This window comes from Rana temporaria, chromosome 6 (genome assembly GCF_905171775.1).
Source record: "Rana temporaria chromosome 6, aRanTem1.1, whole genome shotgun sequence".
Lineage (NCBI taxonomy): Eukaryota > Metazoa > Chordata > Amphibia > Anura > Ranidae > Rana > Rana temporaria.
The window spans coordinates 172,472,212-172,487,259 of record NC_053494.1 but is presented as its reverse complement, the minus strand read 5'-3'; the positions used below and the strand labels follow the sequence as shown (position 1 = coordinate 172,487,259).

Genomic DNA, 15,048 nt, shown 5'->3' with positions numbered 1-15,048 from the left:
ACCTTGGCTTGCTGAACTATTACCACAAATTCCTGCCAGATCTGGCACACACCTTGTTTCCGTTGAACAAGCTTTTGGAGAAACACTCCAGATGGGACTGGTCGGCTGCATGCCAACGTGCTTTTGAAGTTTCTAAGCGGAAGCTGTTGGCGTCACGCATGCTTGTGCACTATGACCTCCAGAAGCCTCTCACCTTGGCTTGTGATGCCTCACCCTATGGTCTGGGGGCGGTACTATCTCACATCTTACCAGATGGGTCAGAAAAACCAGTGGCATTTGCCTCCAGGTCTTTGACAAAAGCAGAAAGCAATTACTCACACATTGACAAAGAGGCTCTTGCGCTGATATGGGCAATTAAGAAGTTTCATCTTTACCTGTATGGTAGGGAATTCACCATACTGACGGACCATAAACCACTCCTTCAGATCTTTAGCCCTGACAAAGGCATCTCCCAGACTACTGCGGCCCGCCTCCAACGCTATGCCCTATTCTTGGGGGCATACAGCTACAAAATTCAGTATCGTGGTCATGATGCCAATGCTAATGCGGACGCTATGTCCCGACTGACAGGGAGGTCCATGGACTCTTCTCCACCGGTCAAGAGTTGTCGTTACACCAGCCTGTCCTTCTTGTCTTCTGGGGAGATAGCAGCCCATACAACCAAGGATACCTTTCTGAAAACCATACTCTCCTGGGTACGTTCCGGTTGGCCTGCAACTGTCACACAGGAGTATGAACCTTATTTCCGTAGGCGTATGGAATTAACTGTGGCTGGCAACTGTGTTTTATGGGGAGACCGAGTGATCATTCCACAGACCCTCCGGAGACACATTCTGGACTTGCTACATACTGGTCATCCCGGGAGCACACGTATGAAACAAAAGGCCAGAGGCTATGTGTGGTGGCCAAACCTAGACTCAGATATCACAACATATGTGAATGCTTGTGCTGGATGTGCACAAACGGCAAGAGACCCTCCTCGAGGGTGCGTCCAGCCCTGGACTTGGCCCGCGGTTCCTTGGTTTCGCCTACACTTGGACTTTGCTGGCCCGATCAGAGGACACACCTTCTTGATCATAGTGGACGCCCATTTAAAGTGGCCTGAGGTCATTCCTGTTACTCAGCCAACGACTAAGGCAACGGTTTCCATACTGTTACATCTCGCTGCTACGTTTGGATACCCCAGAGAAATCGTCACAGACAACGGTGCACAATTCACCAGTCAGGAGTTTCAGCATTTCCTGACTGCCCACAACATCAAGCACAAGTTGACCGCACCTTACCACCCGGCTACAAATGGTCAAGCAGAGCGGTTTGTGCAGACTTTTAAACGCTACTTCAAAGCTACAGTGGCTGCAAGTAAACAACAGTCCCTGTCACCCCAGCAGCTGGACTCCTTCCTTTCTGCTTACAGAAACACACCACATGCAACCACTGGGAAAACTCCAGCAGAACTCCTTCTGGGGCGGCAGCCATGGACTGTTTTGGATATGCTCCGCCCTCAAACAGTCCAGGAACATGTACTACAGTCCCAAGACAAAATGGTCAAACACAACGAGCTCCCCCGATTCACAGCCCAACAAAAGGTATGGGCCCGATCTTATGGGGCTTCCAACACCCGTTGGCTTCCTGCTGTCATTGCAGAGACTTTGGGACCCAAGATGTACAAGGTCCGCCTGGAAGATGGTTCCATTTGCAGACGTCATGCGGACCAACTGCGTCCTCGTTCTCAACTGCCCGAATCCCTGATGCCGGCTGAACCATCAGTATCTCAAGGATCTGCTCCCAGCGAATCAGGATGCACAGAGACTGATGATTGGGGGGACTCTGAACTTTTGAACTCTGCTCCAACAGAGCCCTCCAGCTCTGGTCCGGAGGTCTGTTTACCCTCTGAGCTGGGGGATCCCTTCTTGGCCCCGCCGGTACCCATTCCGGCCAGCCCAGTATCCTCCGGTCCCGAATCGCTGGATGCCCGGCCTCAACGATACTGTCGCCCTCCTGACCGGTTTCAGTTACGAGACTTTCGACGGGTCCGGCGGAAGTGATCCGATGACATATTAACCCCGCAACGGTTCCTGGAAGCTTGAAGTCCCGTAATTCTCCTGTGTTTGGAGGACTGTTATTGGACAGCTATCAGTTAATGTTTTGTGCCTGTTATTGTTTTGTTGTGTTTTTGTTTTTTTTTTGTTTTTGTTTTTTTTAGGGATGGATGGAAGGTGTTATACCTGAAGGGTTTCACATGTACTGGCACTTTAAGGCTGGCTCCACCCAGCAGTGATGACAAGGGTCAAGGGGCATAGTAGCCATCTTAGAGAGACCACATGTAGAAAGCAGAGATAACCTGTAATGTCCTGAGATGCATGTTCTAGGGTACAGCATGTACTGAATAAACATCCATTGTACCAGACCAGAGTCTTGTGTCCCTCTCAACACAGAGGATATAACATTTACCTGGAGTTCTGCTTTCTGCATATCTTGCAGAAACCTTTCACTATTTGAATTTTGGTTACGCTAGCCATTCACAGTTATATTCTCTTTAGTTTATATTCTCTTTAGTTTATCCAGCTTGAACCAGAGAAAGGCATTGCTAAACAGAATGGATGTAGGAATCTCCCACTGCCTGAATACAAGGGCAGTGATGAGCATTGACGGCATCTGATAGGATGGCATCACTGCCCAAAGTTTTCCAGAATACATTTTTTACCCTAAATACATTTTTAAATCTACTTTTGTGTAGCCAGTTGGTTCTTGCAGGGCCACCCATGGCTGTAACATAGGTTGATTCAGTAGGAATTGGACAAAATTAAAGCTTTCTATGACCAGTATTAGGAAAGGAAACAACACACTGAAATTGTCTTTGAAGAAAGCTCTTTAATAAAAGTTTTGCACAAGAACAAAGTGGGTAACTACTCTTAGGAAGACTTTAGAAAAAAAAAACATGTCCAAGACGGCCTAACATTATAACACATAAGGATATTTAGTATAAATTCAAAAGCTAGCAGTCCAATATTTGTTTCCCTGCATCCCTGTTATATTCTATATTTACTACACCAATTATAACATAAACTAAATTTCGGTGCTGTTTACTTGCAGAAACAAACTACTATTCACTTCTACTATGTCAGCACAGAAGACTACTAATTATCTAAAGTTGATTGTTGCATGGTCTATGCACCCAATCCCTGTTCTTCAGGTGGGTTTTGTGGTTGGACAGCTGGTAGTAATGTTGGCTGTTAATTGTCCACAGTTAATAGTTGCTCATTTTTTGGAAGTGGCACTGTAGCTGATGGCTGTGCAATTGCTGGAACTGGTTGCTGGTCTTGTGCTTCTCCCCGTTGTAGGTTAAATGTTTGAGCTGATTTCTGTTCACTGTTTTCAACTGCCTGTTCAGATGTTTGAATTTGTTGCACTTGAGGTGGGGTTGATAGCTGTTTATTTGAAGAGCCTGTTGGGGTGTCATTGCTCTCCACTGATGTCTGCTGAACTGATGACTGTTCTTCACTTGACTCTGATTCATGAGAAGAGCTCCCTCCTGAATCATTTCTGTTTCCTTTTTTATTATTTCTGATTTCTTTACTTTTAACTTCCTCACTGGATTTATCTTCTTCGGATTCGTGTTTTTGTCTCCTTTGTGAATTCTTTTTTTTCTGTTTATCATGTCTCTTTACCCTAGCTGTATGTGTTTTTTTATTCTCCTCTATTTCTTCTTTTAATGCTTTGTTTTCTCTTTCCAGTTCCTTGTTGTCTGAAATTCTCCCTGATTTAAATTCTCTTGTACGGTTTCCTCCATGCTTACCTTTTCCCTTGTGTTCCATGGTCCTGTTATGCCTATGTGTACTGGTACCATTATGTTCACCGGTAGTATTATCATGGTGTCTTCCCCTGGTACAATTATGTTCGTGTCTCTTTATCCTAGCTGTATGTGTTTTTTTATTCTCCTCTATTTCTTCTTTTAATTGTTTGTTTTCTATTTCCAGTTCCTTGTTGTCTGATATTCTCCCTGATTTAAATTCTCTTGTACGGTTTCCTCCATGCTTACCTTTTTCCTTGTGTTCCATGGTCCTGTTATGCCTATGTGTACTGGTACCATTATGTTCACCGGTAGTATTATCATGGTGTCTTCCCTTGGTACAATTATGTTCGTGTCTCTTTATCCTAGCTGTATGTGTTTTTTTATTCTTCTCTATTTCTTCTTTTGATTCTGTATTTTCTCTTTTAAATTCCTTGTTGTCTGATATTCTCCCTGATTTACATTCTGTTCTTGTACAGTTTTCTCCATGCTTACATTCTCCCCTGCGTTCCCAATTCTTCTCATGCTTGTGTTCCATGGTCCTGTTATGTGTACAGGTACCGTTATGTTCACAGGTAGTATTATCATGGCGTCTTCCCTTGGTCCATTTACGTTCATGTCTCTGGGTCCCATTACTTCCATGCTTACATGTTTCATTACAGAGGTGATGCCTGTTATGTTTTAGCTGACTTTTCCTTTCCCCAGGTTCCTGTCCTGTTGACTCTCTTACTTTATGGTTAAGCTTTTGTCTCGGACTAGGAGATTTAGCATGGCTTTTCTCACTAACTACATTGTGTACATTTTCCCCCTGATTGTCACTTGGGCTGGAATTTTCTCTTTTTATATAGCCAAGTAAATCTCTTGGGTGTCTGCTGACGTGATTACCAGTTTGAGGTCTGACTTCTCTTTTCTCTCTAACTTCATTATCTGCATTTTTCCCTTGATTGTAACTTGGGTTGTTAGATTTATTTCTCTCACCCACATTTTGACCTACCCTTTCTCCTGGTTCCTGTCCTTTTCTCTCTCCTTCTTTATGGCCTTGCTTTTCTTCATGATTACCAGATCCGGTATGTCTTTTCTCTCTAACTACATTGCCTACATTCTCTTGTTGACTCTTCTCTGCTGCTGTGGCCAGTCCATTGTCATCCTGTTTCTCCTGTTGGTTTTCTTTTGCTGTTTGGTGACCCTTTTTTTCATGTTCAGCCTGTCTATTCTCTTCTGCTATCTTATGATCCTTTTCACCTCTTCTCTTCCCCTCTGCTGTAATGCCACTTCTTTCACCATGATTTTCTTTTGTCTTTCCCTCCGTTATATTGCGACCTCTTTCACCATTATTTCCTCTTCTCTTCCCCTCTGCTATAATGCGATATTTTTCATTATGAATTTCTCTTCTCTTTTCCTCCGTTATATTGCGACCTCTTTCCCCACGATTTTCTCTTCTCTTTCCCTCTGCTATTTTGTGACCTCTTTCACCATCATCTTCACTTTTCTGTTCATCCTTTTCATTGACATCTCTCTTTTCTCTTGATTTGCCCTGTTTGACCCCATCTTCTTCACTGCTCTGTCCTTTTCTCTCTCCTTCTTTATGGCCTAGCTTTTCCCCATGATTACCAGATCTGGCATGTCTTTTCTCTCTAATTACATTGCCTGCATGCTCTTGTTGACTCTTCTCTGCTGCTGTGGCCAGTCCCTTGTCATCCTGTTTCTCTTGTTGCTTATCTTTTGCTGTTTGGTGACCCTTTTTTTCATGTTCAGCCTGTCTATTCTCTTCTGCTATCTTATGATCCTTTTCACCTCTTCTCTTCCCCTCTGCTGTAATGCCACTTCTTTCACCATGATTTTCTTTTTTCTTTTCCTCCGTTATATTGCGACCTCTTTCACCATTATTTCCTCTTCTCTTCCCCTCTGCTATAATGCGATCTTTTTCATTATGAATTTCTCTTCTCTTTTCCTCCGTTATATTGCGACCTCTTTCCCCACGATTTTCTCTTCTCTGTCCCTCTGCTATTTTGTGACCTCTTTCACCATCATCTCCACTTCTCTGTTCATCCTTTTCATTGACATCTCTCTTTCCTCTTGATTTGCCCTGTTTGACCCCATCTTCTTCACTGCTCTGTTTATCTTCTTCGCTGCTTTGTCCATCTTCAGGGCTACTATTTTTTGTTTCACCATCTTTGACATCTCTTTTGTGTCTTAATTTGTTATCGCCATTCCTGTGATGTGTTTCCTGCTTTACATCATTAGGTCCTTGTGCAGATTCTAAACATAAAACACAAAGCTTTTAGTAACACCTGAAAACATATTACCTGATATATAGCTAATATTAAGTACATGGTTTTACTGGTTTTTAAACATTCAGTTCTCCCAACTACACTTGCACATAGCTAAGGAATGTGTAGACATATGGTCCAGTGCATAAATAATTAGACCATCCAAGTGCCAATGATCAAGAAAACATGTCGTGTGAATGTAATCAATAAATCAAACAACCAGACTCAGTTGTGTAGGTTAAGTGATAAGTTAAATAACACGGCTGCACAGGGTTCTGTATGTAGCACTGTCCCCATAGGGCTTGTTGAGTGTTGACTTCATAGTACTCTCCCTGTTCCACCCTTACTCCCTCTTGCTCACCACTCAAAAACCAGTCCAGGGTATTTGGGTTTTTGTATTTTATGTAGAACTTGGATAAGAAAAGAGATGAGTGGGATACTCCAACTAGAACTATTTACAATCGATAAGAACAACTCTCACTTGACCTCACTTGTCTCTTTCTGTCAGTGTGTATCTTCCTGCCTGTATGAGGTACTAGAAAACAGATACACTGGCAAGTCTGCAGGAGTCAACATCTGCTGATCTGCTGATCATGGGTGCAATGTTTTACAGACTCCAAGTAAAAAATAAATGCAAAATAAATGCAATATTTTTTAACTGCAAATGTGCATTTATTATTGTTTTAAATGTGCAATTATTATTTTTTATCATACTTTTTTTTTTAAGTTGATCATATACTTTAAATGAAACTGGGTGAGAAAAATACATATTTATTTGATTTAAGTTTTATTACTTTGTTGGTTGTTAATTGTAGTCTTGATGAAGGGGACACAGATCATCAAAATGTGCTCTTTTCTTTTGTTTGTTTTTTCAGTAAATAGTTTTTGCTGATGATCAGCTTTGCTGCACCCCCTTTCTGCCCTTCGTTCGTTTTTTGTCTAGTATAGGGAAGTATTGACCTTCTCCCCTCTTCTAAGGATGTAGTATTTAGGCCCAAGTAGTCAATCACCAGACACGAACACTGTTACATGAGGAAGTGGAGAAGCTCATTAAAGTGTAACTCTCCCACTGGGGAGATTTCACCCCACATTCTATTTCATAGACATAACAGAAATAAGAGGACATTTTCCTCTAGTAAAGGGAAATCCCACTTTTTATAACTGTCAGGAACAGATGTCCCCATTTGATCATTTTCCCTATATTGCTGTTCTGGTGACAACACCCTTGCCTTCTGATCTGGTGAAAAAGGGTACCAAGACAAAATATGAGTGCGAATCCCCCCCAGTGCAATCACAGACAACAACCCAAAACTGCATCTTTACTTTAAGTATATGTAGACTTCGATACAAACCAACAAAGAGCTTTCACAGGGGTCAAAATCAGGGCTCTGGCAGGTAAACAGTGCAGTAGTAGAGAATAGTGGGGTGGCCTATCACATAAACCTGTTATTTGGCCAGGAGTCTACAAAGTGACAGGCTCACTTTAATTAGGTTTTAGCAGTTTTAGCATCAGCTATTTGTCAGAGATCACACTACATGTTCATTAAAATACTCTGGAACTGTACAGCAGTGGTGGTCATTTCTTGTAAAATAGGTTCCCCAAGTTCAGCCACTGAGATCACTAAGGGCTGCACATAACAGCAAACGCAATGCTACAGAAAGAGCACTGCAGACCACGTCAGCTCTGAGGAAAGGGGTACGCCCCCGAAACGCGTCAGCTTTTACTTCCACTGATTGGTCCAAACGATCACTCATGTTCCACTGACGATGCTGGAGACCTGCTGTATTCATTTTTTAAGCCTGTTTTTAACTCCTAATGTGTGAGTATAACCATTGATTTTATTATTCAAATAAATATTTTTTTATCAGTATCACACGAGGTCGGTGCGCCCTCCGCTCTTTTTCTTCTCTTTTATAGTTTTATGAATACCCACGATTCTGAGGAGGGCTGCAAGACTCTAGATGATAACTTTTAATCGAACTGCACCACTGCATAGCATTTCCTTTTGAAATATCAGAGCGCAGGAGACTTGTTCTTGTATATGCTACAGAAAGATGTCAGAGATGCAGGAGATAGTCAGAGACTGCAAAAAAAAATGCCATAGGCATTGTTGATGACTGGGGACATGATCAAGGCACAGTTTTAAATTGAGGTTGGTCACATTAGATGAGATTATTAAAGAACTGCTGTAGCAGCCCCCTTAAATATTATGTGTGCCTCGTTTGAAATTTCTCTGAGGAAGATATTTTATAAAAGATAGATAAACATTTTTTAACTATTTATGTATAAAAAAATATTGGGGTGGTAAGCACAGAAAAAATAAGACAATGCAATTGTAATAAACCAAACCATTTAACTACTAAAGAACATGCTTCCTCTATTGGTTGAGTAAGCTCCTAGGCAAGGTAAACAAACTACTATCAGAGTACCACAGACTGGCTGTATAGGCAATTTTAAATATATAAATACAACATACCCCTCTACCTATCATAATAAGCCTTTAAAAAGGTGCGGTATAAATAACTAAGTTATATAAAAATTATTATTTAAGAGAAATGTCACTGGGTGCTAAAGAGACTACACATTCTTGTGTTTATAGTCAATTGTTAAAACTTATTTGCACAGTAGTTTCCTAAAAGGGACTCTTGGATGGATAGCACTTATAGATAATATTTGATGCTTGTTAATTTATTAGCATATATTGGTTTTGTACACTGACTCTTTGTACACTGATTGTTTATTTATTTGCACACTAAATTCATTGTATAGCTATTTGGTTTTGGCACTTTGTCCCTGTAGGAAATTTGAATAGCATGGATATTTTAGTGGTTGGCATTTGTAGAATCTGTGTTACACTAATGTACTAAAACATTTGGTCATTCTATGACCATTGTGATGTTTAGTTGCTGCCTTTAAAGCTGTCCATTAGTTGCTTTGGTAAAATATTTATATAATTTTTAAAGTGTTAATGTGATAATCTCCTCCTTGTTTTTACCTTGAAGATCAGTTTGAATTTATAACATGAATCCATTCCATGAATTTCCACAAAATTGAGAATTGATATAATAATTGCTTACAAAGATCGATCATAAATATAATTTTATATTTATATCATTTATGTCTTCCACCTCAGTTTAATATAACTAGTGTATATAAATAAAAATATCTTTAGGAATACTTACCACTGATACCAGTAACACATCTGAACCCGCAGCAGATTTCACAGCAGATTTTGTTATCTTGACAGTCGGCGTCTGAAGTACAGGCTGGCTGTGCGCAGGCGCTACAGTTTCTAACACTCTTGTTTTCTTGCCGTACAGCGGTTGAATTTTTTTTGGTGAATACAGGACATTTTAGGTGTTTCTTCGGACCTGAAAACAATTCCTTAGTTAAATAACAGTACAAATATAACTGCATTTAGATGACAATTTACAAAAGTATATACAGCCACATAGTCAATTTAGGCTATACTTGAGCCCCTTTCACATGAAGGGTCCAATCAGGTCTACCTGTTAATTTTTCAGGGGGACCTGATCGGACCCCCCCATTCAGCCATATGGACCGGCAGGTGTAAATGAACTGTTTACACCTGCCTTCCTCTAGTCTGTTCTGCTAAAAAGAAATTAAAGGGGATTCATCCCCTCCCATCTAGGCAGATGGGAGCAGAAGGCAGTCGGGTGTAAATGGAGAGTGGAGTCCATTTATTCCCACCGGTCCATAGAGCAAAGCAGGCTTGGTCCATGTCCACTCTGTATAAACTGAGCGGATACGGACTTGTCATCCGCTCTGATCAGCAGACACATTTCCTGCTGACCATGTGAAGCTGTAGGTGCAGGCTGTCTGAATAGATAGCAGAAAGGATTCATTCACGATGTTTAGCATTGATGGGGGGGGGGGGGGGTCAAGTGATTTCTCTTGTCCGTACTGGATTTAACATCAACCTCTTTATGGAAAAGTTGCATTGCTTCTGCAAAAATAATGGTGTTTTGCCAAGGGAGCAACCTCCTGTGTTGCAGCAGCTATGCAGCAGTGCAGCCACTCAGCACAGGAAGGTAGTGAAGATGACTGGATTAGCCTTGTCTAGTACAATAATTTCCAGGTACATACTTACTTTGGTCCAAGCTGAACCAATGTAACAATGAAAAAATTGCCAAACCTAAACCTCAGTTTTAAGCTGCTGTCAGTCACCCCTGGACATAAATCATATTAAATCTCAGGGGCCAGAGACATACTACTTTACATATTATGTCACCCAGAAATTATAGAATAGCAAAACATATATATTTTGTACAACATGTATATTACATTATGTGCATACATAAAAAAGCAGAAAAATGTTGTGCTACATAATATTCTTTTATATATATCCCGTATATACTCGAGTATAAGCCGACCCCAATATAAGTCGGGGCACCTAATTTTACCACAAAAAAATGGGAAAACGTATTGACTCGAGTATAAGCCTGGGGGGTGGAAAATGCAGCAGCTACTGGTAAACAATGCCCATATTCTGCCTCGCTGTGCCCATTTGCAGCCTTACCATGCTCATCTGCAGCCTCACTGTGGCAATCTTCAGCCTCACTGTGCCCATTTGCAGCCTCAATGTACCCATTTGCAGCCTCACCTTGTTTACGGTCTCCCGCTGTCCACTGTACTGTCGGGTTTGAGCCACGGCTACAACCAAATAGCGGCAACTCCGAAACACTGCAGGCCACTGTTAGACCTCTAGCGTTATCCAGTCCTCTAGTGGCGGTTGCAGCAACAGCTCAAAGCCGCCCCAAAGAGACCGGAGAGCAGTAAGTGGGACCCTCACTCGAGTATTAGCCGAGGGGGGCTTTTTCAGCACAAAAAAAAATGTGCTGAAAAACTCGGCTTATAGTTGAGTATATACAGTATATATTTTTTGTGAGCATTATATATATATATATATATATATATATATATATATATATATATATATGCACTGTACATATATATAGCAATACATTATTTTTTTCTGCACCTAAACCTTGTTCTACCCTGTAAAGAGTAGTGGTGATTTTAAAAATACCATAATTCACAGCAAACAGATTTCTATTACAGAAAGCAGGTCAGTGAAATTAGATCAGTGAAATTTTCTCATGAGGCATTAAATGCCCTTTGTACATATCCTTACTTGTAAATGAAGCATGAAAGTATAATGTAAAGGTCTATGCACAATAATACTCTTTCATGCCTGGATGAAATATATTTTTTTTCTATTCTGCTTCCCTTTAGTAAGCTTGTTGATTACCACATTCAGACATGTTATTGTCAATTAAACATAAAGGTGGACCACTTTTAGACTGACAACATGGCAAACATCAATGAAGAGTTAAAAAATAAATGCTGTTCATTGTTGACTGTCCTGCCTTACATGTCAAAGTCACAGCCCCAAATCCAAAAAAATCTCAACATTAAGGGGCACATTTATAAAGGAATGGATGTGGTATTCTTCAAGTAGTCACAGTTTAGTTAATGATTTTCTCTAATTTAAAATAAATGCCAGGAAATTCACGTGTTGTAAATATTTGGTGAAAGTCACATTTACGGCTTTATAAATATGCACAAATGTTACCTAATGCAGCGCTCTGCTTTATGTGAAATAAACAGATTAGAGAAAAAAGCCATATGGATCAATCCAGATATTTTTATTTGTCAAAGTAAGAGGATTTTTTTTTATTCATGTAAAGTGGCAAATAAAAAATTATATCTGAACCTTTCCCTGAGAATTGGTGTTCTCATGCTTTCACTTCACATAACCTGACTCTCCTACCTGTAGGAGTTCTGATGGGCATTAGGGCTAATTTATAACATCCAGCCTGCTTGTGTGCATTGGTAGGGTGCAGTGCTGAAGCACTAATCCTGGCGTATCACACTGTTGCATGTCATACTTTTATTTAGTGCCCACCATCATAACACAGTGTTGTGAGCTGACATCATAGGAAGCAAGGCAAATGTCCGTGTCTATGCGTTGAGACTGTGCTGGGCAACACTACCCAGTGCATCCCGATGCAAATAGTGTGAATGGGCCCTGCAATCATCTGATTTCTTCAGAGTCCCTACCAAGCTCAGAGTACAGTACTCTACCACCCTAACTCCAGAACCTCCCAGTTCCACTGGCATTAAAGCTTAACCCAGCCCAGATGTTTTGTTTTAGTTTTGGATAGAGCAGTAAAGTGTTAGATTCAATTGGGCTTTGATTTCTGTCTGTGACCTTATTCAGGAGATTTTTTATCTACTTCCTATTGTGGTGATATCTGTGCATTACATTAGGGTGCCCCATTCATTGGGACAGGGGAACAAAGAAGCAAAAGAAAAACAGTCAGAAGTTCAAATGCCCCTATTGGGTCCCTGTTGGAGAGAAATCCTGAGAGGTAAAATCTGAAAAATCGGGTCACAGAGGGAATCAAAACAGACAGAGGCACTTACCCTTACCAGTTCCATCCAAAACAAAATAAACAGGTTTGGCTGGAGTCGGGCTCAAGCCATGGTTCTATATAGCTGGTTCCTCTTCTGTGCATGCCATGCAGATTCTGTATCATTGTCTACATTGGGGTTGAATTAATAAAGCTGGGGAGTGCAAAATCTGGTGCAGTTCTTTATAGAAACCAATCAGCTTCAAGATTTTTTTGTTAAAGCTTAATTAAACAAGCCAAAGTTAGAAGTTGATTGGCTACAATGCACATCTACACCAGATTCTGTGTGCACCAGTTTTAGTTAATCAATCCCATTGTGTACCTGGCAGCAAACAGCATGTGAAAGACTCACCCCTAGATAAGGCCAGAGACAAAGTTCTCATTTAGGGTCCATGCACACTGGCTTAAATAATGCTGCTTCTACAGTTTTGCATTTTGCCTGTAGAAGCAGCTCAGTGTTATACTATGTGTCCAGGACCATTAGAGACATATTTTAAGCTTAGCTTTTAGAGCCAGAAAGCTACAATTGATCTAACCAATGAAACATAAACCTTCTAGACTTGTTAGTGTGATGGCACTTTGTACACCATTACTGCACCTTGCAGACATAGCCCTTAAGTCCAAGGAGGTAAAATAGTGAAACTCCTAAATAATTAGAATTGCTACAAAACTACAAGGAATGAATTAGAAGTGTTATGTTAACTGGTCCATAACAGTAGGATAAGCATGTTGGCTAAACGTTTTCAATGTTTACCCTGCTATGATGGGTCCTGTGTTCACTTCCATCCAGGAAAACTATCTACATGGAGAATTAGTATGTTCCCCACATGTTTTCCTGGGTCTCCTCCTTCAATCCAAAGTATGCTGGTACGTGGTGTGTGTGATAGAGACGTTAGATAGTAAGCTTCTTTAGCTTCTTTAGCATGAAGGCATTTAAAGTAGAACTATAGGCAAATTTATTTTTTATTTTTTACATTTTGGATAGAGCAAGGAAGGGTTATAACCCTTGTCAGATTTTCTGTCCCATAAACAAACAGGAAGTGAGAGGAAATCCCTGTAAATCAAGGGAATTCCTTGGGGACCCCCAAGTCACCAGAACTAGTGTACCCATTGGAAGATTTCCCCCTTATTACTTTTCTGGGGACAACCCAAAATTTGGGTAATTTCTCTTACTTTCACTTCCAATCATAATGGTAAACAGGACCATTACAGAGGGCGAATCTCCTTAATGGGGACACAGACAGCAATAAAATATGGCAGGTGTTCTATTCCCGCTCCACTACATCCAAAACGGAAAAAAAAGTTTTTGCCTTTAGTTATACTTTAAGTAAAGAGGTAGGTGTTATCATCAGTTCCCAAAATGGCAGCTTTATCCAAACAAATGAAATAACAGCACACAATGAGATATGCACTTACCATCGGGGATTGATCTTGTTGTCACTGCTACCAGCAGCAAGGAAAAGATGAGAAGCTTCATTCTCAGTGACCCCGGGTCTATTCGGTGTATGTGGATACCGTGCTCAGGAGAACAGAGTTGTTCTTCAGCTGATGTTCTTCTGTTGCTTTCTCTGCTATATATACCTGGCTGGAACCTTTATTCTCCCTTGCATCACACACACAAGGACCAGCCCCTGCAATTAATGAATTATCCCAGGTGAAAGAAACCCATTATTAGTGACTAGTACGAGAAGTGCCACTTCTCTGTAAAGGTCACTGGCTACTTAAGTCATCCTATTGAGTTCTCATATTTGTACTTTATTGTTTTAATGTAAACTCTATTCCTAGAATTAGCCAATTAATAAATATTATGTTCTCACAATTTATATTGCCCTGTCCACTCAAATCCAATAGCTCAGAGTCAATGCTAGTGGGAATGGCAAGTCTTAAGCTTCTTATTCCTATAAGGGGGTGCAAGTGATTATATATCTTTAATAGGGTTTTCAGCTCTTATTTTGCCACTGGTCCTTATTTTATCTGCTGCACTTTTGCCAATTTATACAAAGCATATTAAGAGATATACTCCCTTAGAATAGACATTGCAGGTGGAAAAACCAATAAGCTCATACATGGAGAGCTCAAGATTGTCCCTAGGAGATATTATAACTCACTTTCTAGTTTCACCTGTTTCCATTTTCAAAAGACTAAAATATCAGTATTGGATGGACTGGCCCAGGTCTGGGTAAGGGTGTGATTTTTTTTTCTTGCAAAAATTCATAGGCAAAGGTGTATCTTGCTGAACCATCCTTTGGCATACACTTTATTCACTCCCTGCATCCTCTCACTCTCTACTGCCACACTGGTATGCCCTTCACATTGCATCTGTAATTTGATGGGGCGCAGCGTGAAGAACATCACACTGCATTGAAAATTTGATCTGTGCTGAACTGCCACTAAACAACAGTGTGTAATTAGGGGGTTATGCATTCCCCACTTCCCTTCACGGGCTACAGGCATCTGATAGGTGAGCCAAACTTAAACTTCCATGCTGCGCCCAAAATGAGAGACGGTGCAGTGTCGGGAAGGGAATCTATATTAAAAATCCAAATCTCC

General features: G+C 40.7%; 2 protein-coding genes across 4 annotated transcripts in view; one reads left to right on the top strand and one right to left on the bottom strand.

Annotated features, from left to right (window-relative positions):
• Positions 1 to 15,048, top strand: part of LOC120944051 (bile salt export pump-like) — a 119,195-nt gene that overhangs the window by 57,206 nt on the left and 46,941 nt on the right. The gene's annotated exons all lie outside the window — the stretch shown is intronic.
• On the bottom strand, positions 2,852 to 14,057 carry LOC120944052 (sarcoplasmic reticulum histidine-rich calcium-binding protein-like). Of its 3 annotated transcripts, none has more exons than XM_040357820.1 (4): positions 13,915 to 14,057; positions 9,244 to 9,432; positions 5,381 to 6,049; positions 2,852 to 4,828 (listed from the first exon to the last, which is right to left on the bottom strand). In XM_040357820.1, exons 1-4 carry the CDS (start codon positions 13,973 to 13,975, stop codon positions 3,234 to 3,236), a joined length of 2,514 nt encoding a protein of 837 aa, XP_040213754.1. In that variant the 5' UTR covers positions 13,976 to 14,057; the 3' UTR covers positions 2,852 to 3,233. The 3 variants fall into 3 exon arrangements, with proteins under 3 accessions (XP_040213754.1, XP_040213753.1, XP_040213752.1); XM_040357819.1 differs by having other exon boundaries at positions 2,852 to 5,302; positions 5,855 to 6,049; XM_040357818.1 differs by having other exon boundaries at positions 2,852 to 6,049.

Bases quoted from the DNA above. Each gene is read 5' to 3' on its own strand.
- LOC120944052 (XM_040357818.1), bottom strand. From the start codon at position 13,975: ATGAAGCTTCTCATCTTTTCCTTGCTGCTGGTAGCAGTGACAACAAGA. The intron at 9,433-13,914 runs GTAAGTGCATAT...AATTGTTTTCAG, and splicing joins AACAAGATCAATCCCCGATG to GTCCGAAGAAACACCTAAAA. The intron at 6,050-9,243 runs GTAAGTATTCCT...TTTTATGTTTAG, and splicing joins ATGTGTTACTGGTATCAGTG to AATCTGCACAAGGACCTAAT.